The sequence below is a fragment of the Podarcis bocagei genome, assembly GCF_964188305.1.
Source record: "Podarcis bocagei genome assembly, chromosome: 6".
Lineage (NCBI taxonomy): Eukaryota > Metazoa > Chordata > Lepidosauria > Squamata > Lacertidae > Podarcis > Podarcis bocagei.
Window position 1 is genome coordinate 88,586,793 of NC_138130.1, and position 27,208 is coordinate 88,614,000.

Genomic DNA, 27,208 nt, shown 5'->3' on the forward strand with positions numbered 1-27,208 from the left:
AGATTCATATCACAATCAGATGAGAGATTAAAAACTCTGAAATCTAGGAACCTAGGAATAACCCAAGGATTCTGAATAACCCTGATGCAAAAGTAGTAAGAACATAAAAAGAGCCTGCTGGATAAGGCCAGTGGTCCATCTGATTCTGCATCCGGTTCTCACATTGGCCAATCAGATCATACCAATGGGAAGGATGTAAGCAGGACTTGAGCAAACAGCACTCTCTCATCCTGCAGTTTCTAGCAACTGGTATTCACAAGCTTACTGCCTTATACTTATACCGCCTGGCCTTTGGCTTGGAGCCAATTTGATTCCCTCCCCCTCTTTCTTTTTTCTTTTTTCCTGCGATGAGTCTACATTTTAATATTTTAATGTTTCAATATTTTAATGTTGTATTTTAATGTTGTATTTAAGTTTTATTCATTCATCTTGTTTTTATTATTGCTTGTTAGCCGCCCTGAGCCCGGCCTTGGCTGGGGAGGGCGGGGTATAAATAAAAATTATTATTATTATTATTATTATTATTATTATTATTATTACTTCCACTAAAATTAATGGGCCTAAGTCATGGTTAACTTGCATTGTGCTTTGCCTTGAATTAGTTTGATTTTCTTATGTTGTACAGTGGTACCTCGGGTTACATACGCTTCAGGTTACAGACTCCGCTAACCCAGAAATAGTGCTTCAGGTTAAGAACTTTGCTTCAGAATAAGAACAGAAATCGGGCTCCAGCTGTGTGGCGGCAGCAGGAGGCCCCATTAGCTAAAGTGGTACCTCAGGTTAAGCACAGTTTCAGGTTAAGAACGGACCTCCGGAACGAATTAAGTACTTAACTCGAGGTACCACTGTATTGTGCATTTGTACTGAATGCCTTTAGGGTTGCCATACATATCCGAAATACTGCAGTGTCCAGGCGGAAATTGGTAAAACCCTAGCATAGTTCATTTGGTTAGAGTGTGGTGCTGATAATGCCAATGTTGCAGGTTTGATCTCTGAATGGGACAGCTGGATATTTGACTAGATCAGGCATGTCCAAAGTCCATTCTGGGAGCCTAATCCGGCCCCTGTGGCAGTATATGTCCTGGGGTAAAATTCTAAAAAAAAGCTCAGCAACTTCAATCCTAAAAAAAGCTCAACTTTGGTCGGCCCTCATGCATGTTCACTTCATCAACTCTGGCCCTCTTTCAAAAAAGCTTGGACACCCCTGGACTAGATGATCCTCAGGGTCCCTTCTAACTCTACAGTTCTAAGATTCTATTATTTTGCTGTTATTTGTAAGTAGATAAGCTTGTGTAAAGCAACAAATAAGCTTGATGATTATGAAGTCAGTTTGCAATAAATAAGGTTTAGAATTGGGCTAGAAGGTGCTGCATCACACTGAAGAAGGATAAACTTGAGTTCTGTGTCAATTTGATCAGCGGTACAAAATGTAAGCTGAGAAGCCAACGTAAGAAAAACAATGCGGACAAAGCTTTTATTTGAGAGAGGTATCTTGGAAAGAATTGTAATCTGCCCAGACATAGAGCATTTTTTTTTTCTGGAGCAAAACTAAAACCTATGCAGCAAATGTTGCATTGTAAAACCAACAACAAAATAAATGATAAGCTTTCAATCTATTTTCCCCTCAGAAAACTGCTGAAATACAAGAACATGAAATAATGGCATTAGCAGAGGAAAGTCCAGAAATGTTGAAGAAACAAAAAGCTGTAGTATTTTTGACGTCTCAGACAATATTTTCAGAGAGCAAGCTATAAGGTCTCTTCACTGAATATTACAGTAAGAAAAAAGTGTTATAAATTGATGAGTAGGTGCAGTGCTTTTTTCTGGGGGGACATGGGGATGCACATACATTTTGTGAATCTTTGTACTTTGGTCCATTTACTGCATTTATTTTCCCCGATCCGTACTCTAAAATAGTCATTTTCTTGAGTCAAAAGAAGCGTACCCCTAAATATTATTTTTAGAAAAAAGAGCACAAGTAGGTTGCAGAATACAAAAAAAGCAGTAAGAACTATTCAGTGAAGATGCTGGAAGTGTGGTAAAGACTTGCGAGTTCTGGCAAAATTGACTTATATGGCAAAAAAAGACAAATATGAGATTTTTTCTTGAGAAAAGGGGAAACGTTTATTCTGTATGTTAGATCTAGAGGATGTGTTTTGGAAGGGAGCTATGGTTTCTCACTCTTTTGAGTTGCGGACTGGAGAAAGGATAGTAATTGATCATCTGCAAAGATACCCGTTTTTCCTAATAGGAGACAATTTTACAGAACTGTATTGTATTTGGAACATATGTGTGCTCTTACATTATGCTGTAAACTATAATGTCATACTTGCAGTCTATCTGCCTCCTTATTTTGCTCGGACACACAGTTGGCAACAGCACCAGACATTCTTGGGCAGCTGCAGAGGGTTGCCTGACCTATGGTATCCTTGAATTTGTTTTCCTGGTCTAGTGCTCTGAGTGGCTGGGTCCAGTTACCATTTTAATTTTCCCCAATGTATCATCAGCCTGCAGCATTGTAGAAAACTGAGATGGCAGCTGTCAGGTGGTGTTTGAAGCATTGTTACATGACACTGCTGCCAGGGCTCACCGATAGATTAGGAGCTCCACAAGAGGGCACTTTGTCCAGGGTCTCCTCAAATCTTTCTTGGAAAGCTAGAAATATCCTCCCAATTTGTAAGTCATTTTGGGAGCCTCTCAGGGCCATAAAATGGGATTTACTTAGTCTAAAGTTTAAACACACACAAATCCTAAATGGGAGTGGTTCCATTCGTTCTAATTATTTCTCACATTGTTTACAGAAGACCAGGACAACCAATCCACATTCCCTCTTAGGAAACACCTGTATCTTTGAAGATTACCATCAGTCTCTCCATAGTCTTCAATTGCCACAAAAATGCCAGTACTTTCATGAAAACCTTTAAGCCTGTCAGGGCTTTTCACTTTGTCATGCAGAGTCCTGGATTCCCAACTGCAATCCTTTCCTGTATTGGGATAAAACCTCTCACACACTGGTACATCCATTCTGACTCTACAATATATGTTTGTTTCATTCAGGAATATACCTTCATGTAAAATATGGCAAGTCGAAATAAAAACAAGTTTTAAAATGTAATTGAAAATGTAGGGTAAATTTCAGCAGTAAAAGTTATGGGAGTTAACTCTCAGTGGTTTTGTACAGCAACTGGATAAAAGATGAAACAAGTGATGTTCCAAAACCTTTCACCATTGTTCAGTTATCTTCAAGTTATTCAATGAGCCATATCATTTTTCTTTTAGGACACTGAGTAGAGAGATGCAGTAAGTAGCCGCTTGAGCAAACTATCATTATTATGACTTTAAAGTATTGTTTTCTGAATCTAGGAGTAGAACCATTATGAAACTATTAACCTGGTTAGCTCTGCAGATAATTGATTATCATTTTCTACAACATACCTTTTACAAATGTAGTAGAAATTTATTAGCAGTTAATGAAAGCAATAAAGTTGGGAGATGAACTTATACATAATTTTTAATCAATAGCAAAATAATTTCTTTACTTTTTAATTAAAAATGTACAGTAAATTTATAAACAACAGCACTCATTTAAAAGTGAGGTATTCCATTCTTTTAAAAAAATACAATATATTTTACAATAAAGTGCATATAAAAATTTATATTTTGCCCTAAAGGTAAACTAGGTAACAAGCAATCAATACTTGCGTTACATCTTTTATTTTGTTTGAGTTGTTTTTAATAGCATTTAAGGCATGTTGCAAATAATTATGTTACAAAGATAGCAGCTGAGAATATATTAAAATAGATCCCAGTTCAATAGCCTCTGTTAGACCAAATCAGTATCTTCTCTGCGTTAGGTTTCGAGGGTCACCTGATGTGCTCTTGTATCTCTGCATGGTAGGGATGATGTCCATGTATGAGGGAGATGCGACCTGGAAGACCAAGAGAAAACACAACACAAACAGCTTAAAGTATTCTGACAATACATTATTATTATATACCACCATTCATCAAAAGATATCAGGGCACTTCACAGAATACAAAATAAAACACAAGTAAATAATTAAATCAAAACAAAACAAAACAAAACAACCCCCTCTTCCTACAGACATATTTAAAAGGCTGTAGGATATTAACCAGCCAACAATAATAGACTACCTTGCTGTGATGGATAGGAGACTGTTTTCTCTTTCTGAACGAATGTTAGATCTCTGTGTAGTGACTCTAACCATATAAAAAAGCATGGATAGCTCCTGCGAACCTATCCTTATCTCCACCTTAGCTTGCTGATGAGGCACAGGTTCTCTGTTCTGGAATAACTATGGTATGTAGAGTTCTCAAGCCTCTCACCACCTCACCCTTTTATAGCCACTGAAAGAAGAATCACTAAGACTGTTATTTATCCTTCACAGTGATCTTCATGGTCTTCATAACTGCAGCCTGCAGTTGAAGAGGCTAAGGATGGTGGCTCCACTCCGGAAACGATGGAGGTAAGGATAGGTTCCGAGCAGTGTATGTTCTTTTTTTGAGATGCTGGATACCAGAGCCAAGACCCAGTGACACAGGGAACTGGGTTTCAAGCCCAAGCACAGATAGTCTTGAAGCAACATTAAGGTTTCCTGGATGAAAATACTGTATCAGGCACCTTGTTTGAGTACAGCCAGTTATTCAGTCACCAAGTGGGTTAGCGTAGCCAAACAGAATCTGGGTGCAACAGACCTAGAGACAAAATGTCTGGTAGGTTGAGGGACTAGGCTCTTAGTGGGTCTTTGAGATTTGACAAGTGGCCAACCTATCTTCTGGGCCACTGAATCATAGAACTGGAGAGTTGGAAGGGACCCCAAGGGTCATCTAGTCCAACCTCCTGTAATGCAGGAATCTCAAATAATAATAATAATAATTTTATTTTTTATACCCCACCCATCTGGCTGTTTCCCCAGCCACTCAGGGCAGCTCCCAACAGAACACTGAAAACAGAATAAAACTTCAAACATTAAAAATTTCCCTAAACAGGGCTGCCTTCAGATGTCTTCTAAAAGTCAGATAGTTGTTTATTTCCTTGACATCTGATGGGAGGGTGTGCCACAGGGTGGGCGCCACCACTGAGAAGGCCCTCTGCCTGGTTCCATGTAGCTTCACTTCTTGCAATGAGGGAACCACCAGAAGGCCCTCGGAGCTGGACCTCAGTGTCTGGGCTGAATAATGGTGGTGGAGACGCATCCATGACAGATGGCCATCCAACCTCTGCTTGAAAACCTCCAATGAAGGGGGGTCCACAACCTCCCGAGGGAGTCCATTCCATTGAGAGGCTATGAGGATGACCGAGGCTTCTTCCCCACTTATCCTTCTCAAGAGTCTTGAATGGAGAGGGACAAGAGGAAAGGCTTAATTAAAGGAAGCCTTTCATCTAGGGCAAGTGGCCTGGATCGAATTCCTCCACCCTGTTCAAAATGAACCTTGGCATGGAGTACTTTACATTTAGAGGGGTTGCAAATAGTTCTAGGAAGGAGGTGCTGAAGTGCTACTGGAGGATGTTGAATGCTGGCTGAGACAAGCATCACTCTCTGGGGTTTCATTAATAGCTAAAGAAATAGGCAGTTGGGTTGAGGCCTTTATGCATGTTGAGACCAACAGCAGGATGGACTCTGCCCAGATTTACAGGGACTCAGTCTCGAGGTACAGAGACCAGGCTTGGGTCTGTTCACATACTGCAGATCTGAGATGGATCTCCAGTTGCCTCCTTTGCAGCGGAGCCACTAAGCTGGGGGGAAATTGGAATGGGGAAATGGCAGATGGGAAAAGTATTAAGTAATCTCTCCTGTCTATTCTCTGCCTTAAATTCTCGCATACCATCCTGAAACAGCTTTGTTTCTTTTCTTTTCTTTTTTAAAAAAGGCATCCAGGACACTGTTACATGCATTAGCACACAGTTATTACAGGATATTAGACGAACACATCTTGCTGGATCAGATTAAAATCCATATAGTCCAGCATTTTGGTTCAGACAGCAGGCAACCATATGTCTTTCAAAGAGTACAAGTGGATGATTATCTCTGCTGCATCTTTATCCTAAACAAACAACATATTATTCATATGCATTTTACAATGGGAGAGCAAATGGGTATGCTTACCAAAGGGGAAAGAGTCTGTAAAACATTTGTGGAGGATGGGATTTTTTTCATGGTCTCATGGACATCTAAAATGGTATAAAATAAGAAATTTCAAGTTTATGGTGGGGAAAAACAAGGTGTACAATAATTTATTCTTCCTTCAGATTGTAAATAATACAGACTCTTATGTTACCTACAGTTTTTGTTCCCTTTGCAAGGCTGCAGAAGCATTAATTTTATTTCATATTTATTTTTTAATTTCAAATTTGTAGAGAGGAGGTCTATAAATGTATACAATTCATAGCGGTATATGAAACTATGCTCAGAGGTGGTGGGGCATTAAGTGCCAGTTGCTGCAGAGCAATAACCCCTGCTTGGGGGCTTCCAAAAGGCACTTGAATGGCCACTGTGGGAAACGAGATATGAACTCTTCTAGTACAAAGCTCTTTTATGTTCTCAAGCGTTCAGCTCAGCTTTTTCTGGCTATTCAGTTTGCAGGCATGTAGTACTTTGGGATCCATGAACAAGGTGGCACTGTAGCCAGGGGCACCCTGCCACCAATTCCACTTGGTAGGCACCCCTTTCAGAATTAAGTCTGGCAGCCATCATTTGATGGGCTACCCTGTGGAATGAGGTAGCTTGTCCTCTGACAGGGGTGGGTTCAAAAGCAAATGACAAAGGATTCTGAACTTCTTATCTCCTCCTTCCGTCAATATTCCCCTGCCTAATTTCAGATTTGTCATAAATCAAAATAGAGTGTGAGTAGCAAAACATTCTGGTCCTAAAGCATGAGAGAGAAGCAGGGAGGATAGAAAATTGTTGAGATCATACCTATTATTGGATAAGTTGTAAGGTTTGAAGCAACTCTGGATGTTCTCTGTCTTTGAAAAGAATGGACTTTTGCTTGACCAAACAAATACCCCAATTATAGCTGTATGGGAGTCCTCATGCCTAGAGACCTCCCCTATATCTACCATCTTCACAGAGGCTCCAATCTGCTTTAAAGTGCTTATGTGCAAAAACTGGCCTTGCCATGCGATTCTTGCATACATACCATATGGCTGCAAATGGGGGCAACTATTTGACTAGGGAAATGAAAGGTAGTTTGTCACATTCCCATCTTCTGTACTGTAAGCTAAATAAAGCATCTAGGAACAGCAGTTCCACTATCACATAACCTTATAACTAAATAATTATTATGGCACTGCATGGTATATTTGTTAGAAAACTGGGAGACAACACAGTTGGAAGCTGAAATGATTATTCTGGCAGTATTGCTTATTTACATTTAAACTGCAAACCAATGTGCACTTACTGGAAGGCCCACTGATCTCAGTGGAACCTACTACCAAGAAGACAGGCAGAGAGTTGCATTGATAGAGTTGACTACCCTGGTGAATTTCATAGCATGATCTGCTGACTACTTACTAAGTAGCTTTTGATTAATGCGGTCGAGTGACTGAAGAACTTTGTGCTCTTCAAATGACAATGCACTCATTCCTTGCCGTGCAGGTCTGTTTAGCACTGTAGTCTGTTTGTATGGTTGAACTGTGTCCAAATCAATCAAGATGTCACTTTCTGTAGCTGATGTGTTTGCTAAGTTTTCTGCCAGCATAAACTGGGTAGTACTGTCTGAAACTAATAACAGAAATGTGTATTGTAGAAAAGGTTAGAAAGAAAACAAACAAAAAACTGGATTTGCTCCTGGGGTCAATTTGTTTTAATATCCACCTTTTACAGCCTTTCTCCATTGCTAACAACATGTATTTGTGCATCTTTCACAAATAATTTTATTTATATTTGTTCCCACAGAGCATCATGACCCTATCCGAGCAACATTAGAATTGTTTTTGAGGATGCCCTGTGGTCTGAGCCTCTTGGGCTTGCTGATTGGAAGGTCAGTGGTTTGAATCCCCGCAAGGGGGTGAGCTCCCGTTGCTCGGTCCCAGCTCCTGCCAACCTAGCAGTTCGAAAGCACGTCCAAGTGCAAGTAGATAAATAGGTACCGCTCTGCTCCTTTTACCATTTCTCACTACCCGGAACCCTCTTGTGTGTTAAGACTGTGTCTTTTTCTTTGACTTATGTAAAACAGCTTGTTGTTACAAGCTACAAATTGGAGTTTATATGCAAATTTCAAAGATATTCCTTAGCAAAGAATAGGTTTATAATAAAAACCTTAAAATAATAATTCATAGCAACAGTCAGATTGAAACATGCTGTATTACCTTCATCAGAATTACTGATGCCACCCATGGCTTGCACTATATCATTTGCACAATGAGGTGGTCCTCGCTTCACAGCTTGTGTCGTATTCTATAAAAAAAGAATTTTATTATCAAACTGCTTGAAAAAATAAATCCTGGCATTTCATGGTCCAGAAGTGCTAACATTACTCTGAAATGAAAATCAAATAATGAAAAAAACCTTAAAACACACACACACAGGCACACACAGAGAAAGAGAGATCTATAACATATGCTGCTGTATTATGGAGGACATTAACCTGTGATAGTGGTGATACTGAACTACAGCAGAAAAATTTAATAGACTGCGATTCCCACATAGTGCTCTATGATAACCCATGAACAGGTTACATATGCAAGTATATTCAGGATATAGTAAACCTGAACAGTTATTTGTGAAATGACTCCACCAGAGAGTTTCCTTTATAACGTACAGAATACCCTCTCTCTATATTCTGCCTTATCAGAGAAGTGGAAGCAAGAGGTCTAGAGATAACTGTAGAATCTATTTTCTACTGGAAGTAACATTGTAATTTTCTTTAATTTTCTTTAATTTTTTAACTGCACGATACAGAATCCATTTCCCTGGGACAGCAATTTTTGGCATTTTTCAGTCAGAAATTTATCAGATATACCTGTACGACACTAGTGGGCTTCCATACTGCAGAGGCTGCCTTCTGTCTCCTCTGTTCTAAAAGAGCCTTGCGTTTATTTTCATTATTTTCAATACTTTGTTTTCGTCTTGTCATGGCAAAAGTAGCTGAAAAGGATAAAAAAGCACCACAAAACGCACACCTTGTTATATTGTTTTATACTTAAATTATAATTATAGTTTCAATGTTATCTTTTGTTTATAAGCCACTTTGAACACATATAGGGAAAACATAGTAACAAATAAATAAATATGCAGAAAAAAGGAATACAGATGGCTTAACTTGAGTTTACTTTTGGATTATATCAGTAGTGTTGAGCAAGATAGATGGCAAACCTGCTTGTATGGTACATATATGCATGGAGCAAATGTACAATTCTGGGTGTGTGTTGTTTGAGAGAGATGTGGATCAGAAAACCCGTGCGAGGAAAACAACAAAAACTTCCTCCTGTACCATGGCTCTATTCCAAACCACTTCTATTTACTCTTTACAAAACGAGAATCCAATTATAGATCTCCCACCATTGCATCTAGTTTGGGCCTTAGGTCTCCAGCAGAGGGCTTTCCTAGTCCAACTATCTGAGATTCCTTTAGCAGGAGATGATGGCAACTGAACCTGGAATCTTTTACAGGCAAGGATGTGCTCTATCACTGAGCTATGGGTCAACATTTGGAGTAGTTTATAACTAGAGCTGCAAACTTTAATTGGTAGATTAATTAAATAGAGCTTTAGTTTATTGACGGGAGCAAATTCAAATCAATGAAGTTAAAAGTTAAGGATATATTTGTTAATTTAGCTTATTTTCAAATTCTCTAATTTTCCTCTTGTGGTAAAAATACTAAAAATTATACTAGTGCTGATAGTATAAAGGAATGTTTGGAAAAGACAAATGCAAAAGAATTTTCATGAATAAAGCCCTCAATTAACATGTGAGCTATAGAATAAACCACTTCAGAATATACCAGCATACTCTAATTTATCAATATGAACTCTCAGTACTTAGGAAAGTTCCACAACCATGCATGCCTATCCCAGGTACCCTTCTACATTACAGTGGTACCTCTGGTTGCGAACGGGATCCGTTCCGGAGGCCCGTTCGCAACATGAAAAGAACGCAACCCGCAGCGGCGCATGTGAGGGTTGCGATTCGCCGCGTCTGTGCATGACATCATTTTGTGCTTCTGCACATGCGGCAAAACCCGGAAGTAACCCTTTCCGGTACTTCCAAGTCACCGCGGGACGTAACCTGAAACAACGTAACATGAAGTGGACGTAACATGAGGTATGACTGTATTTACTCTCAAAAAGTTGCCAGTGCGGAAAATACAGAATTGAAACTAGGGTACAGACTTAATCCAAACTTAATAAATGGCTCATTGACTAAAGATATTCCTTAACTATACATATATTACTGTATAAGCTTTATTATTCAAGATTCATTAAATTTGGCCTATATATATTCTCGTTTTCTCTCCCCCCCCCAAACAAAATTTGATAAAGGAAGAACCTTACTGCTTGGTGGAGAAGCAAATATTGGATTCACTCTGACACCTGATTTAATACTGCCCATCAGATTGCCACCATCAATTGTGATGTGAGTCACATTAGGTCTAGTGGGTTGCAAGTCACCATTATTTGAATTATTACAGAGCGTAACACCATGTTGTGAATCTCCTGAAAGAAAAGAAAAACACACAAGAAGATTTAAAAATTATATGGTCAGGCTAACTTCACTCAGCAGTTCAGAAATTAGTCAGGAATGTGTGTGTGTTTTACAACCAACTGTATTATTTCATCCAATTGCTTTAAGGCATGTGGGGTGAAGTTGCAGCAAGACCTAATTTACCAGCAGATGATTAGACCAAATCAATGTATGAATGTGTAAGTTAAACATTCACTCAAGGCGCATCCAATCTCCCTTCATTACTGAAGCACCACAAGTTTAAGCACACTGTCCAGGACTCTGTTAGATGACAGCCAAAGCACTCAGTCATTACCAAAAATGAACTTTCACTTCATTAGTAGCAATCTGTTATATCAGATAACAGCTACTAATATTATTGTTGAATTCATAAATCACCTTTCAGATAAATTTACAGGTAATTTACAACCATAAAACAAAACAAGTGAAACAAGTAAAAATAAATTTAAATACAATACAATACACAAGGCAGAGACATGTTCCCCCCGCCCCCCGCCATCCAGCTGGAAAGGCAAAGTGAAGCAAAAGCATATTCAGTTGTTTCTGCAATCTCCAGATAGTGGGCACCTGTTGTATCTCAACGGGGATGCTTTTCACTTAACAGTGACAGCTACACCTGCTTCAAATTACTGTTTAGTGGGATTCTGATATTTTAGGAACTTCAGGGAAAGATCCTCCTGCAAAATGCAGTGGCCTGCTAGGTATGTAGTGAGTAAGGCAGTCTCTCAAGTAACCTAGTCCTAAACTGCATAGGGCCTTATACAGTGGTACCCTGGTTTACAACAATCTGTTCCGGAGGTCCAGTTGTAAACCAAAACAGGTCGTAACCCAAGGTGCACTTTCGCCAATGGGGCTTCCCCCCAAAAAAGGGGGGGGGTTGTAATCCAAAAAATGGGACACACACTTCCAGATTTGACGTGGTTGTAATCCATAATGGTTGTCATCCAAAATGGTTGCAAACCAAAGTACCACTGTATGTTCATACCAAAACCTTGAACTTGGCTCTGTATCAGATTGGTAGCCTGTGCAGATCCCACAGGCAATGTGTTATATGCTGGTGACAGTTTGCTCCCATAAGCAACCTAGGCAACATGTTGCGTGCTAGCTGTAGCCTCGGGACCATCCTCAACATCCCCACAAAGAGTTCACTGCAGTAATCCAACCTTGAAATTACAGATGAGCTGAGATTTACAACATACTGGGAAATCTGCTTGCATTACGAGGGCTGATATCCTGCCCACTGGCGGAGGAAGAGGGGAGCAGAGCCCGGCAGCACGATCCTGGTGGGGTGCCATTGCAGCTGCCCCCCCACCTGTGCTGGGTGCCACACCCCTGCGGGTGGCGCGCCATGCCCGGGACGCACACCAGCCCTGCCCCACCTGCTCTCTGCCACCCCTGGTGCCGGAGCATGAAGCTCTGCCACTGATCCTGCCTGGACTGCCTCTCGCACCTGCTGCCACTGAGAACTCCTGTAGTTGTCAGCCTCTCCTTCCCCTTGCAAATGGGCTAATCTGGTGGTGTTGGTGCTAAAAAGTATTGGGAGGAAATGGCTACTTCATTCCATTTGGCAAGTCAAGGTCAGCAACACTGTGGGAGATAAATATGGCAGCCACCAGGTGTCGAGCAGAGATAACCTACTTGGCTCTAGGCCCACTGCCAAATAAGCCTGCTTGTGAGGGTGAAGGAGGTGGCTGCAGTATTGTTAACATCAGGGAGCCCAAACAGTGGGAGGTGCTGGGCTGGGTGAAGGCAGCCTGCTCATGGCTCCTCCAAACCCAGAGCTGGGCTTGTTTATATATGAAAACACATCAGGGATGGCTTGATTCAACTCTACTAAAAATTCTAAAGGAGCTTTTATCCTCCAGTCAGAAAAGGCACCGTGGTTTTATCCACATTCATCAGGGCTGAGCTAGTCACACCTATTTGTAAATATCATGGTCAGAGACTGACTAAAACCAGTAATGGGCAGAATACCACTTGTTAGAAACAATTTTGGTCTTTCTCTTTCAGTACATTACTGCCCTTTTGTTATTTCTGACGATAATGTGAAATTGGCACAATATGCCTGAAATTAAACTTCTTTCAAAGTCCCTCTGAATGGGCCCTCTGTTATTAGTTCTGATTTTATCAAATATATAGTCTTATAAATCCTTCTAATTCAGTGAAAACACATAAATCTTACCAGCAGCACCATCCTTTTGAGCCAGTGCACGATGCACTCCTTGCCACAAAACTGTGATTTCTTCATCGGTTGCTGTGCGATCTCGACATAATCCATTTTCTGAGTACACAGGGTTTCCTTTTGGAAAGCTGTTGCACCGGGCAACTGCTTGACCAGTAGCCTTTTTCTTCCTCAACAGCTCATAGGTAAATATGCTATACGAAGGTCGCATAGTGGCCACCTGTGAATTGCAAGCAGTACCTGAAGATGGAGAATCTGTAGTATCTGAACATAAATCTTGACCTTCAGGCAAGAAATGACTGTTTTCAGTATCTGTGTGAGCTTTCCAAAGATTTCCTGACTGAGACACACTGTCTGCTGGATTTTCATCCATTTTTTTGCCTGGTATGGGCTTACTTGGTGGGTGAGGTGCCATGATTTTGCCCTGAGTTTTCATAACCTTTGTGGCTTCGCTAGCAGACTGTGGTCGGATAATGGTGCCCTTTCGGTTTTTAGTTGTGAAAGTTGATGTGGCTTTGGCAGATTTTGGTCTTTTGATCAATTTCGTTCTACTTTTACATGGATTGCTTTTGGGATTTTTTAGTTCACAATTATATATTAGGGGTATTTCTTCACCTCTTGGCGCCATCCATGCTTGTCTAGCAACATGATATCCTTTAGATACAAAAGCATTCTGCATCCCATTATCTGAGTCTTTAACAGTAGCAATTTTTGCAGATGCCTGAGAATTCTCCTGGAGATATTCTGGAAAAACAGAATTGAGAGTGCAAGCGGGAATGCTTCTAACATTAGTTCTAGAAGTGGCAGCTCTAATTTGAGAACCAGGTGATCTGGGCTGTGCATGAGGTATTTCAATGATATTTTGTTCTGAATGCTTTTCATCACCCACTGCTCTGTTAATTTCATCAAACCACCTAAGTTTTTTACAGTTCTTTTGCTCTGCATCTTTCCCTTTCATTTTTGCCAATTCAACACTGTCTCTAGGAAACACAGGCTGAGTCCCAAATCTGACCCCCCTGTTGACAACCACTGCCTTGAAATTGCTAAGGTCATACTTAGATTCTTTTTTCAATATGCTTTTTGGAAATTTCACTACTTTTTCTTCATTGGAGTTGTTCCCTTGTTGGTCAAGATCAGATAGATTAGCAGTGGAATCTTCATGAGACATAGATAAACTATTTTTAGTCATTTCATTATCTCCATTAGAGTTCTGTTGATTTATACAGCCTTTACACATCTCTTCAAGCAAAGATGCTACAACCTTTTCATGTTTAGCATTTGCCACACAGTCTATATCTTCAGTACATCTTGCTGAATGATCATTTCCCTTCTCCATGCAATTAATTGAGAAGCTGTTATTGTAAGGGGCAGTTGGAAAGACCGCAGGGGTTGCTGTTTGTTGACAGGAGACGTGTGCTGATGAGGTTCTGTTCTGGGGAAGCTGAGAATTTCTCTCTTGTAGTGAAACAACTGAAGGATCAGGGACAGCCCAAGCTTTGTTTATTTCGTGTACCGGGCTGTCAGTAGCTACAGGACCCTCTGTGCCTGAAGACGGACGTCTTGTCAGAAAACTTTTCTCTTCTCTTTCATTTTGTGCAAAGGTTAGATTCTCATCAGAAGCATCTCTTGCAGTCTCTCTTTGTTCAGAACTACTTTGAACAAATGATTTCTGATCAGGACTGCATGTGTCCTCGTCAGAAGGTATGACATTGTATTTTATTAAAATATCACGAAAGGGGGAGGTTGTCTGGAAATTTGAGGTATTTAAATTTGTAAGCCAATTATTTACATGCTGATTTTTAGAAAAAGTCATGTCAGTTTCATCAGAGAAACTTTTATTTCTAGTCTGTAATTCCTCTGAATTGTGTACTGAGGAATCCAACTGTGCAGATAAAGAAGATGTTTCACTGGGTGTTGTGCAACCTTCATTTGGATCTGCAGCCTCAAGACTGTCCACACTGCAAACACTTTCTGTATGGGCTATTTCATTCACTTCTTGATGAAAATCCTAAGATAGAAAAGCAAACAGCTTATAAATATCACTAAGACACATCTTCTTGGTAAAGTTTAAGAGAAAATTAGGTAAATCAGGGAGGTCCTTATGTTTTTGTGTGTGAAAAGTAGTAAGATTTTCAGGTTTGCATTTCAAATAAACATTGCTATGTCCTTGTGGACACTCTACCAAATCAAAAAGGAAAAAGTTGGGAATAATTTGATAGAAAACTGTAGAATAAATTTCAAAGATCTTTTTTAAGTCATCTCTGCAAGAAAGAATATCATTATGCACACAGGATGAAGTGTTCTAAAAATGTCACAAACAGCCAGTATTCTTAATTGGAGCTTCTGTTTGGTCACTGATTTTCAGTGCTAGAAAAATATTGCAAGTTCTCATACACCGCACATTTTGGGTGCCACTTCTGCACAGGGATGAACTCATTTCAGTTGTATATCGAATTTATAGGCAGCCACATGCCAGAGATTTTTCTAGCTCTAATTTCAGTCTATTTAGCTGAATGTTTTTTTCAAATGTCTGGTGCTGCAAGTTTAGACAGAAATTACCTATGAAAGCCCCTGGGATACACAACCTGGCAGGAATAAAATAAGTTAAGCGCCAGTGCTAATGTGTGCTTGTTAAAAGCTGACTTGTTTTTCCAGGCTTTTGCTAGCCATTAATACCATCTTGTTGTATTTGCCCTGGTTTCTGTATGCTGCCGCATTTGTTGCTTTAAGGTATTTTAAAGGTATTTTAAAATTTGTTGTGAACCACTTTGAGAAATGAAAGGAGGTATAGAAATGTGTTAATTTTTTTTATCAGATAGTTGGAAACCACAATAGCATCCAAACTAATGATGATTTTGCTTCATTGTTTTCAGCTTAAGTCTTATAAAAAAGTTTACCTTATCTCTTCCTTGCTTATAATTAAGAACCAGTGAAGCTTGTTTCTTTGGGATAAAAAATATTACTGGATATCAGCCCAGTAATTTTTATTGCAGGCCCTTGAATTTTATTTGAAAGCAGGCACCATAACTCAAAAATCTCAAAAAAGTACATACAAACCTTGTGGTGACTATATTACAGCAATATTCTGGCTTAGAAATAAATTAGGTTTAGAACTGCAATTTTGTTTGAGTTTAAAGGGATATATTAATAGGAAACAATATTCATACTGGCATAGTGACCTTTTTATATGCCCTAAAAGGGGGGAATTTTAGGAATCTTTGTAATCCTACCAGACCTGTAAAACCGGAAAGTGAGAGTTCAAATGACCATAATGTATACAGATATGGTATACAGTCGATTGCAATGATTTTGACTGACTACAGCAGCCTATTCAACTATTGCTTTCCACTCACACTTGCTTATTAAAAGTGAGTTTCAGAGCCATGCACCACAGTGAAACAATGTCAGTGGTTACTCTGTAGCATTTGTTTGTCTGTATGTTTAAACTCTTACATATTTATAGTCAAACCTCGGCTCCCGAACGCCTCTGTTTTGGAATGTTTCGGCTCCCAAATGCCAAAAACCCAGAAGTAAATGCTCCAGTTTTCAAACTTTTTTTGGAAGTTGAACGTCCAACGTGGCTTCCACGTGAGTGCAGGAAGCTCCTGCAACCAACTGGAAGCCACGCCTTGGTCGTCAGACATTTCGGAAGCCAAACGGGCTTTCTGAATGGATTACGTTCGACAATTAAGGTCTGACTGTATAAGCAACTCCCCTTTCTGCTAATTATCTTCAACAGTTGAAAAATTGTATCTGCTTTGCCAGAAAACCCCCAGCGGCCCCTAGTGGCAATTTAACGATGCAAAAAGAAAAATAAGTTGTTTATAGTATTGCTTTGCAATTCAAGCAGCAGACCAAACTGAATACAGTTGCTTGAAAGAAACCTAAACATAAGCAGTGAATGGATTTTGATGCACTTTGACTGATAAAGCAACTGCAACAGCAGCTTCAGCTGAGGATACTGCAACACACCTGGCTCAGCAGTGATGTGCACCTTCACAGGGGTGACATGCCTAGGATAAGGAAGATTCTGTTAACACCTTAATGTCCTTTCATGTGAAGTTCTACTTGTGTGTGGGGTTATCATGCTGTTTTACCTTTCAAGGTGATAGAAGTCCTGGGCTTCTAGATCCTTAAATTGGCACTGAAGCAGGTGCAATGGGTCTAAAAAGTTGGTACATTAGGTACTCCTACTTAGATGGTTTATGAATTGCACCTTTAAGAGGATGTAAATAACTGCCAGGACATCATACCTGAAGGTTGCTGAAATGTTGTTCTTGTAGTTGCTGCTGCATTTCATTCAGATTTTGTTGGAAGAGAAGCCGGGAATTGTCCGGGTTTGAACCACTGTTTTCCTGCATTATCCTATCACAGCCAGCTTTCACTGAGCTCTGTTTCCAGGAAAAGGGATCATTTCTAGTAGCTGAGGAAGTTGTGTCAGCAGCTCTTGCAGAGAAGAAACATTATAGTCACTTCCAGCTACATTTTTACTACTTTCACAAAAAGTTTCACAGTAAAAAATTACATCTAAAGTGAAACATTCTGCACATTAAAATTAATTTAGTAGCTACAATGTACTATAGAAGGTACTTGTGAAAAACATATTTCAGTAAAAATTTGCCCCAAACTAGGAATAAAGTGATTCCGCTGGTGTTGCATTTAGCTGCATTTTATATACTCCATTAAGTTCTTACTTTGCTTTGCTAAATGCATATTTCTGGGGAAAATATGTGTCCTCTTCATAGAAAGCAAGTTTTCTGCCCCTTCCTGCAAGTACCTGCACCTCTGAAAAGCTTCTTAGGAGAGTTGTGGGGACCTTGGACAACATGGGATTTGATGTGGCGGTTGTTGAATGAAGGAAGGCTCACCCAAAATTGGGCCTGGATTCTAATATGTTAATTTACAGAAGTTAATGGAAGAAACATTTCCCATGACCTCCCCTCACCCAACACTGTTCACTAGGGAATGAGGAAAAGCATATTTTATATGATCTTGCATTTAGCTTCCACCCACAAGTACTGCAGCCATTTTATGATTGAATTAAACAAATAAAATATCTACCTTCCAATGACTTTGGATGGTGACAAATGTAATCCTGTTACTTGAATTTTCTTAAAAGCCTCATCTAATTTAGGTTCTGGTTTTCTCTGCACTAGGAATTAAAAAGAAGGACAGCATTTAGAAATATTGAATAAAATGTCAAGCTTTTAAACACAAAAACTCAAGAATAGTTCCCCACCCCTAGAAAGCTCCTACAGTTCTAAAACTGTGCCCACATCAGCCCTCTACTACTACAGTCCTTAACTTCTTCTTCTGCCTTGTTGTTCCCATACAGCATGGCTTTGCAAACTCGGCACACTCTGACTTATTTAAATGCACCAACAATTACTGCAATTCCTAAACTGTTTTTTGAATTTTTGAGGCATCCAATAATGATAGTGTATTTACAACTAAGGCTAAATTTACAAATGATACTGGACCCTAAATTAAGCATAAGTGATTGCAACAAGGAGTATTCAATATAAGGGACAAAAAAAGAGCACAATCCACGATAGCCTTCTTGTGCTATTTATTTCAGTCCAGTTCATTTTAATGGAGTCCATATAAAAAAAACTTCCTGGTAGATTGTGCCAGTAGATTTTTTTGGTAGGTGGAAATAGAAAGTCCTGATAAAGGTAGGAGAGGAGGGCAGTGACTATAAGAAATGTCTGGTCAAAATTATTATTTTCTAGATTGCTTGCTACCTTTCTGCCATAAATGACATTAAAGGTGGCTTAACAATTCATAAAAATATTAGTAATGAAATAAAAAAGCAGAATATATATATATATATATATATATATATATATATATATATATATATATATGTATATATATATATATATATATATATATATATATATATATATATATATATATATATATGAAAGTACATCCTTGTTTTGAAAAGTAATATAAATAAAATGCAGCAGTTAAATAATTTCTGCACCCAACAGGCCACGCAAAGGAGAAAATCTCTGGCTCCCAGTTCATTTCTGCACTCAAAGCAGACATTCTGCCACAGAGCTATGGCCTGGTATTGACTGATATTTATATCAATAATATTATTCATGGGTGGCTTCCTTTAATTCAATAATTAATTATGATGAAACAGGCACACACAGTGAAATTAATTCGTTAACCATCAAAAGTTACCAATGCTGTTTTTTTTGTCTTTCATTTGATTAGTGGATAGGAAACATCCACTGAGAATCGGAGGTGATGCACTCATGACTTCCTGAGTGGAGAAGAATATTTAAGTGAAATACCATATCACATAGTTTCAACCTTGGAAAGTTGACTGAGACATCAGACTGTCTGTGCTTACAACTGTTAGATGCCCCTGAGAGAGTACTTTATAATTCATGAGAATTATAAAGACTGGAGCAGAACCAAACGTGTGTTTGTGAATCGTTCACAACTGTTATGCTGTGTCATCAAAAACAAGTTTGAAATAGGGATCCTGTATTTAAATACTAAAAACCCCCTGAAATATACAAAATTACTGTATTACATCTCATAGGATTGCCCAGTAATGAAGTATGAAGTTTGTTCACGTATGAAACCAACTTCAATGATACATAAAGTAATTTGAAATTATTGAGTTTAAACAGTTTGCAATCCTGGTCACTAACAGTAAAGGCTCAGCATCATTCTACACACACCCCTACCCAGGTTTCCAAGGCAAAGAATCACATACAAAAATACAGAAAAACTGAAATGAAATCGATTGCAGGCTGAATCATAGAATCAAAGTCAGCATTATGTAATACATGTGCCAGTGGTTATATTATCACAAGATTCAAAGTCTTCCACATTGCAGTCTCTTCACCCCTAAAATTACTGCTCTTTGCTGCAGTTAACATTGAAGAGGCACTGCACCCTCCCAAAATTAAAGCTCAATCAAAATTGTCAGTTTTGGCAGAGCTAATCTTAGGCTAGAGAGCCAAACTAGCATCACAGATGCAGTGCTCCCAAAGCACAGTAGCCTTTTACACTGTCAGTAGTGTAGATCTGCCTTTGGAAACTATTTCTGTGCTCACAACCATGTTACTAGATCAGGGATTGCCAGCTGTTTTGCATCCAATGATCTATGGGAAAACCCCACCAGAAAGCAGAGGCTGTGGCCAGAGCTAAAAATGGCCAGAGCACTTCTTACTTCTTTCTACCACCTTTCCCCTTGTCCTGAAAGCTCAACAACTTTCCTAAAAAACCCAAACTCAGCAACTTTGGTCTGCCCCAGGTGGGGGTTGCTACACTGCTGGAGCAGAGACCAAGACCTGGTTAGGCAAGTGCATAATGGTAGGCAGAAGGAGCTGGTAAGATGCAGCCGCTTTGTTCTCCTGGCTACCCAACACCACGCATTGCTGGTGGGCACAGTATGAAGAGCATTGCATTGGCTCCATCAAGAGCATACATGGGATTAAACAGAAGTAGCAGTAAGGAAGCCACTACTCAAAACCTCAACAATTCAAGGGTCAGTCAACACACTAAAACAGTATTATGAAAATTATAGACTTCCTTCGGTTTATATATACTTCTCATTGTCTAGCACATGTTGTTCCTGACATTTTTGGCTATTCAGATGGCTAAGTTAAGCTTACAATATCGGATTCTGCAGGATCAACATAATTGTGGGCATGGTGTTTATGGTTTTTTTTATAACATTATTTCACTTTTTAAACTATTTATCTATTTTTTAAAAGGAAAAAATAATTTGTTCATTTAATACACTTTTATGGAATGGCCCTAAGGTATTGCAATACTTGTTTTTTTGACAGATACTAATCTGGAATGAAAACTATTTCTAACACGCATTATAATGCAAGCATTATAGATATAGCTGCATTTGCAATATGCAAACCTTCTACTTTCTTCCGTTGTGAAAGTGGAATATGACCACGCTGGAACCTTTCAGTTGCTTCCTGGTGTTTCAGTTTCCTCTGCAGCAAAATTTGTTCTCTGAATTTTTGTTCTTTTTCTTCAACGTCTTTCCATTTTTCTTCAAGTGCTCTGTGTAAAAACAACTACAACTTTCAATAAAAATAATCACCATGGTAAGTGGCTCAAATCCTTCTTTATCCAAATACATCAGTGATCCACTATGCATCCATAGTGAAGCATGTTTCAAACTCAGTCATGTCCTGACCTCTCTCCTGGCATGTGCCAGGAAGTGTGTGGATTGTCTCCACTGGCATGTTTGCATTGCACAGACCTTGCCTCCCCATCTCTGTCTCCACACACACACACTCTTAAATACCCATTCCCTGACATGACAATCACTGATTTCCCTATTGGTATCTGCAAGCTCACCTTTGAACACTGGGAAATGAAGTAATAAGCTACCATGGAGTAACTAGATCTGATTGCTAGCATATGTGGCACCCCCAGGATAAAGAACAAATAATCTTTCATACTTTTAGCAGAAAAGTCTGTATTAATGAGTGAAAAGCTGCATTCAAAACGTATAAAGATTTACTGTTATAATAAAAAGTACTCTTAGAAAGATTTATTCAATTTCTTGGCACATCAAGCAAGGGATAACATACTTTAAAGTGTATATTCTGTTCCTTCGGGGCTTTGTGAATCCAGGGGAGATTTACTTCTTTGTTTGGCATAGAAGCTTGATTTCTAACAGTGAAAGAATATAATACCTGAAAACTATAAATTATTCTATGTACAAATAATCCCAACAAAGTGGAGACTAGTTTCCCATCAACCTCCTATCAGGTAGACCGTGCCTCCCTATTCTTCAGCTTCTTGGTGACTGTTTGGACATAGGGTCTGTGTTGAGGATAAGCTACAACTTTTTCCATTAAATCAAGTGGTCCCAGGATGGGATTCATTACTGTTTTTCGGGGTGTTATTGTTCTCATGTGTTTATCACTTTAATTTATTGTTGTTAGCCACCTTTAGCTCCCTTGAGGAAAGGCAGGATATAACTATTTTAATTAATAAAAATAAGTCCACTGCATTGCCCCTATTCTTTAACTCCCTCTCTAAATCTGTGATTTATCGCAAGTTCCTGCTTGTTGAAATCTGTACCAAGTGCCTCTTGTACTAAGAGTATCATGTCAGAAAGTAATACTAGTAGCAGTTCATAACACAGACACTGACTCAAGGAATCTATTGTTACATGACTGTATACTATTTCGCATTGTGCAAACTAATGAACTCTGAACATTTCTTGACTGCAGCAGGGCAAAGCAGGAGTGTAACAAGAAGTAAACAAGATACTCAATCTTCCAGGTATGATTTAGTTTAGCACTTATCTCAAAAGGCCACCACTTAAAGTGTTAGGCATGATCACCTTTATTCTAGCCACACTGCCTATCTTGAAAGAAATTTATATTTAATTTAAACTTTAAGCCATGGTTTCCTACTTCTTAGATTTTCATGGCCACACTGGAAACTCATAATTAGATTAGGACCTCAGTTAATCTGCAGCATTTTATAAATTCTAAATTTAAAGAGTATCATTTGAACATTACCGTATTTTATTCATTTGCTTCATTTTTATTCTACTCTAGCAAACCAAATGATCCCAGGGCAGGGTATTGCAATTATAAAACAAGTAGCAAATAAAACAAATAGCAATAAAACATTCAAATGATATAAAATCCATAAATGTTACAACTACTACTTTTTCCTGTGGCCTAACATATCCTACATCATTAAAAGCCTGGCTAAAGAGGTAGTTTCTACTTGTCAACAAAATTCAATCAATATAGGCACCAGTCAAATTTTAAGTGAAAGAGCATTCCACAGCCAGGGAGCCACCATTAAATAGGCCTTTTCATAAGTCACAGAGGCATGAATCACACACAGCAATGAAACAAGCAGCAGGGCTTCTTCGGCTGATCGTAAGGCCTGGGTAGGGGGATACAGAGGGAAGCACTGTGGTAACTGGATCCTTCCTACGCCATTCAAGTCAACATTAAACACCTGAAATTAACTTAATAGCACACAGGCAGGCAATGTAGACTCTTCGGAACTGGGTGCTCTGCTGGCAAATCTGTCACTGCTCTTCCCGTAGCTTATCAGAGCGTGATCACTGTAGCCACACTATCGCTGTCCAGGAATGACCATAGCTGGTATCAGAGCTCCAAGCCACTTGGGCTTCCAGTGACAGAGATTAATTTTACAGCAACTCCAGAATGCGCACCTGTTTCCTCACAGCAAATGTAACCCCAGTCAGAACAGGCAATCTATTCAATTACTGGACATTAAAGGTAAAGGATCCCTGACAGTTAAGTCCAGTTGCGAATGACTCTGGGGTTGCGGCGCTCATCTTGCTTTACTGGCCAAGGGAGCCAACGTTTGTCCGCAGACAGTTTTACACCTTTTAAATACTGACTTCTGACTTGTTATGATTCACTTTGTTTATGGGCCCTTATCAATAATAATAATAATAATAATAATAATAATAATAATAATAATAATAATAATTTATTTATACCCCGCCCATATGGCTGGGCCTCCCCAGCCACTCTGGGCGGCTTCCATAAAAACCAAAAATACAGTAAAATATCACACGTTAAAAACTTCCCTGAACAGGGCTGCCTTAAGATGTCTTCTGAACGTCAGGTAGTTGTTTATCGCTTTGACATCTGCTGGGTGTTCCACAGGGCGGGCGCCACTACCGAGAAGGCCCTCTGCCTGGTTCCCTGTAGCTTTGCTTCTCGCAATGAGGGAACCTCCAGAAGGCCCTCGGCGCTGGACCTCAGCGTCCGGGCAGAATGATGGGGGTGGAGACGCTCCTTCAGGTATACTGGACCGAGGCCGTTTAGGGCTTTAAAGGTCAGCACCAACACTTTGAATTGTGCTCGGAAACGTACTGGGAGCCAATGCAGGTCTTTCAAGACCGGTGTTATATGGTCTCGGCGGCCGCCCCCAGTCACCAGTCTAGCTGCCGCATTCTGGATTAGTTGTAGTTTCCGAGTCACCTTCAAAGGTAGCCCCACGTAGAGTGCATTGCAGTAGTCCAAGCGGGAGATAACCAGAGCATGCACCACTCTGGCGAGACAGTCCGCAGGCAGATAGGGTCTCAGCCTACGTACCAGATGGAGCTGGTAAACAGCTGCCCTGGACACAGATTTGACCTGTGCCTCCATGGACAGCTGTGAGTCCAAAATGACTCCCAGGCTGCGTACCTGGTCCTTCAGGGGCACAGTTACCCCATTCAGGACCAGGGAATCCTCCCCACCTGCCCGCCTCCTGTCCCCCAAAAACAGTACTTCTGTCTTGTCAGGATTCAACCTCAATCTGTTAGCCGCCATCCATCCTCCAACCGCCTCCAGACACTCACGCAGGACCTTCACCGCCTTCACTGGTTCTGATTTAAAAGAGAGGTAGAGCTGGGTATCATCGGCATACTGATGAACACCCAGCCCAAACCTCCTGATGATCTCTCCCAGCGGCTGCATGTAAATGTTGAAAAGCATGGGGGAGAGGACAGAACCCTGAGGCACCCCACAAGTGAGAGCCCAGGGGTCTGAACACTCATCCCCCCCCACCACTTTCTAAACACGGCCCAGGAGGAAGGAGCAGAACCACTGTATAACAGTGCCCCCAGCTCCCAGCCCCTCAAGACGGTCCAGGAGGATGCTATGGTCGATGGTATCAAACGCCGCTGAGAGATCCAGCAGAACTAGGAAACAGCTCTCACCTTTGTCCCTAGCCCGCCGGAGATCATCAACCAGTGCGACCAAAGCAGTTTCAGTCCCATGATGAGGCCTGAATCCTGACTGGAAGGGATCCAAATGGTCCGCTTATCAAGCCCATTACTGCCTTCAGTCATTGATCTAACACCAGCAGAACCTCTCCAGATTTAGATGGTAGGAAGAGACACAAGGTGAGTATCCTTAGCATACTTATGTATGCTCCATATCCCCTGATGAGTTCACTCAGCAGCATTACGTTTAAGCATCTTGTTTAAGATGGGGGAGGGGGTGCAGAGCCCTGCAGGCTCTCACAACCTAATTGCCATCAGGCTGAGCTGAAGTCTCCCCTTTGCCTCTACCTGGAAGCAGTCTTTCAGCCAGAAGCAGAATCAAGAATTTCACAGTGCCTCTTTTGCTAGCCCACCAGAGCCAATGAAGGAGAAAACTGTGGTCCAACTATCAAAATCTGCTGATTCAGTAGGACTAACAAGACTATGCTCCCTCTGTATATCTTCTGATACAGCTGATAAATGAAAAGAACCAACCTTGCCCCAAATGGACCTGAAGCCAGATTGAAATGGGTCTAAATAGTATGTCTCCCCAAATACACCTGAAACCCATCTGCCATGACCCTCTCAAGTACCTTGCTCCAAGCAGGTAGCTGTCACAAAAGGGTTTCTTGAGGGGCTGTACCAACTGCCCTTTCAAAATAACTTGAACCATTCCGTCCCACAAACAATTATTTACCACCACAACTAAAATATCAAGCATGCCTTACAATTACATACCTCCTCCTTTTATTTGTTTCTAGAAAATGTTTTCGTGCTCGATTACGAAACAGTCTTTGATCCTTTAGCAACTCATGACGCTCTTTTGATAAGTCTCTTTCAAGGAGAATCTTTAGATTTCTGATCGTGACATTAAAGATAACAGAAACTGTAGCGAAAACCCTAGACACCCAGCCCACATTTAATTTCTTGAAGGTGCTTTTTTTGTTTTTCATTTCAGTGCTCCCCCCACCCCCCAGGGTGCTCAAGGGTACACAGCACCGGCATCTCTTGTTGTTGTTGTTGTTGTTGTTAAAAAGTGTGGTACTTACTGTAACAACTTCATGGTGTTGAGTACTGGCACCTATTTTTCAGGGGAAAAGCACCGATGATGTTGAAGATGATGATACAGTGGTGCCTCGCAGGACGAAAATAATCCGTTCCGTGAGTCTCTTCGTCTAGAGGTTTTTTCGTCTTGCGAAGCAACCCTATTAACGGCTTAGCGCTATTTAGCGGTTTAGTGGCTATTAAAGGCTTAGCGGCTAAAAGGCTATTAGCGGCTTAGAAAAAGGGGGGGAAGCGAAAAAAAATCGCAAGACTCGCAAGACGTTTTCGTCTTGCGAAGCAAGCCCATAGGGAAATTCGTCTTGCGGAGCGGGTTTTTCGTCTTGCGAGGCATTCGTCTTGCGGGGCACCACTGTAACAACAACAACAAAATCAACTTCTGTTTTTGTTATAATAATTATAATAATAAACCAAATTGTTTTTTAATTTTATTATTTATTGCCTTTATATACCACCCTGTACCTGGAGATGGCTATTATTATTATTGTTTTGTTGTTGTTGTTATGGCATTTTAGTGAAGTTTCAGCGAGCCTATTGAGAAGACCCCTGAGAAGCAACTGTACCAAAATGAATTATTGTGAAAATAAGAACTATTTAGGGGGCCGGCTCGCCAAATTTTGTCCTCCCTGGCCTGAGCGCCACACCTGTTCCCTCAACAATCGCCTCTTTCCCGCCCTCCCGCCTCCTGCCCCACAGGAGCCCCGGCCTCTCCATCCCTGAGAGGAGGATACGTGGAGGGGCCCAAGGCGCTCAGGGCCCGGCGGCCGAGGCCCCGCGGCAGGGCGCTTTCCGAGACGCCCCTCCTCGCGCCGGAGGCAGCGGGCTCGGCGGCGCCTTCGGCCTCCCACGCCGAGGCGGCCTGGCTCCCGCCCGCTGCCGCCGGCGCCCGCCCGTAGCTGGAGTAGTAGTAGAAGCTGCCGTTGCCGCCGATCACGTTGCCGTTGGCGCCTCCGCCAGGCTCCATCCACGCGCCCCCGAACCTTCAGCCGCCCTCCGCCGCCGCCATCTTCACACCCAGCGGCTCTCCGGCTTCTCTCTCCGTCTCTCGCCCTCGCTCTCCGCCCTTCGTCTCGCTCGCGGGATCCCCGTCAGCGCCCAGCGGGGGGGCTCCAGCGAGCCCTCCCCGCCGCCTCAGAAGCGCCCGCCGAAGCCCCTCGCCCGGCTCCAGGGCGCCGCCGCCCAGCCGCCATCTTAGCAACCGGCGACGCCGCTTCCTTCGCAACGGAAACCAAGGGAGACGGAGGAGGAGAAGGGGCGGAGCGCCATGCGTAGGGGCCGGCTCGGAGACAAGGGCCGCGCCGAGGCGGAGACTCTGAGGGGGAGAGGCCTTTCTGGGCTGGCCGTTTAGCCTCTTCCCCGCCGTCGAATATGTGTACATGTATATATACTGCTGGCCGTTTAGTCTCTTACCCTCCCTCGATATATATATCGAGTATATATATATATTCGACGGCGAATGAGAGAATGAAGACAGGAGTGCCTGACGTGCTCTGGTCCATGGGGTCAC

General features: G+C 41.0%; 1 protein-coding gene across 2 annotated transcripts; it reads right to left on the bottom strand.

Annotated features, from left to right (window-relative positions):
• Nucleotides 1-3,698: 3,698 nt before the first annotated feature.
• Nucleotides 3,699-27,053, bottom strand: CEP126 (centrosomal protein 126). 2 transcript variants are annotated; one of them, XM_081196921.1, is made up of 12 exons: nucleotides 26,433-27,050; nucleotides 25,378-25,497; nucleotides 20,791-20,939; nucleotides 17,949-18,039; nucleotides 17,141-17,333; nucleotides 12,888-14,895; nucleotides 10,516-10,677; nucleotides 8,986-9,110; nucleotides 8,333-8,420; nucleotides 7,536-7,745; nucleotides 6,129-6,193; nucleotides 3,699-3,929 (listed from the first exon to the last, which is right to left on the bottom strand). In XM_081196921.1, exons 1-12 carry the CDS (start codon nucleotides 26,663-26,665, stop codon nucleotides 3,834-3,836), a joined length of 3,540 nt encoding a protein of 1,179 aa, XP_081053047.1. In that variant the 5' UTR covers nucleotides 26,666-27,050; the 3' UTR covers nucleotides 3,699-3,833. The 2 variants fall into 2 exon arrangements, with proteins under 2 accessions (XP_081053047.1, XP_081053048.1); XM_081196922.1 differs by lacking the exon at nucleotides 7,536-7,745 and having other exon boundaries at nucleotides 26,433-27,053.
• Nucleotides 27,054-27,208: the final 155 nt, after the last annotated feature.

Coding starts and splice junctions, on each gene's coding strand:
- CEP126 (XM_081196921.1), bottom strand. CDS start 26,665: ATGGAGCCTGGCGGAGGCGCCAACGGCAACGTGATCGGCGGCAACGGC. Junction 18,040..20,790: donor ACAACGGAAGAAAGTAGAAG/GTTTGCATATTG, acceptor TTTAATTCCTAG/TGCAGAGAAAACCAGAACCT. Junction 14,896..17,140: donor AACATTTCAGCAACCTTCAG/GTATGATGTCCT, acceptor TTTCTATCTTAG/GATTTTCATCAAGAAGTGAA.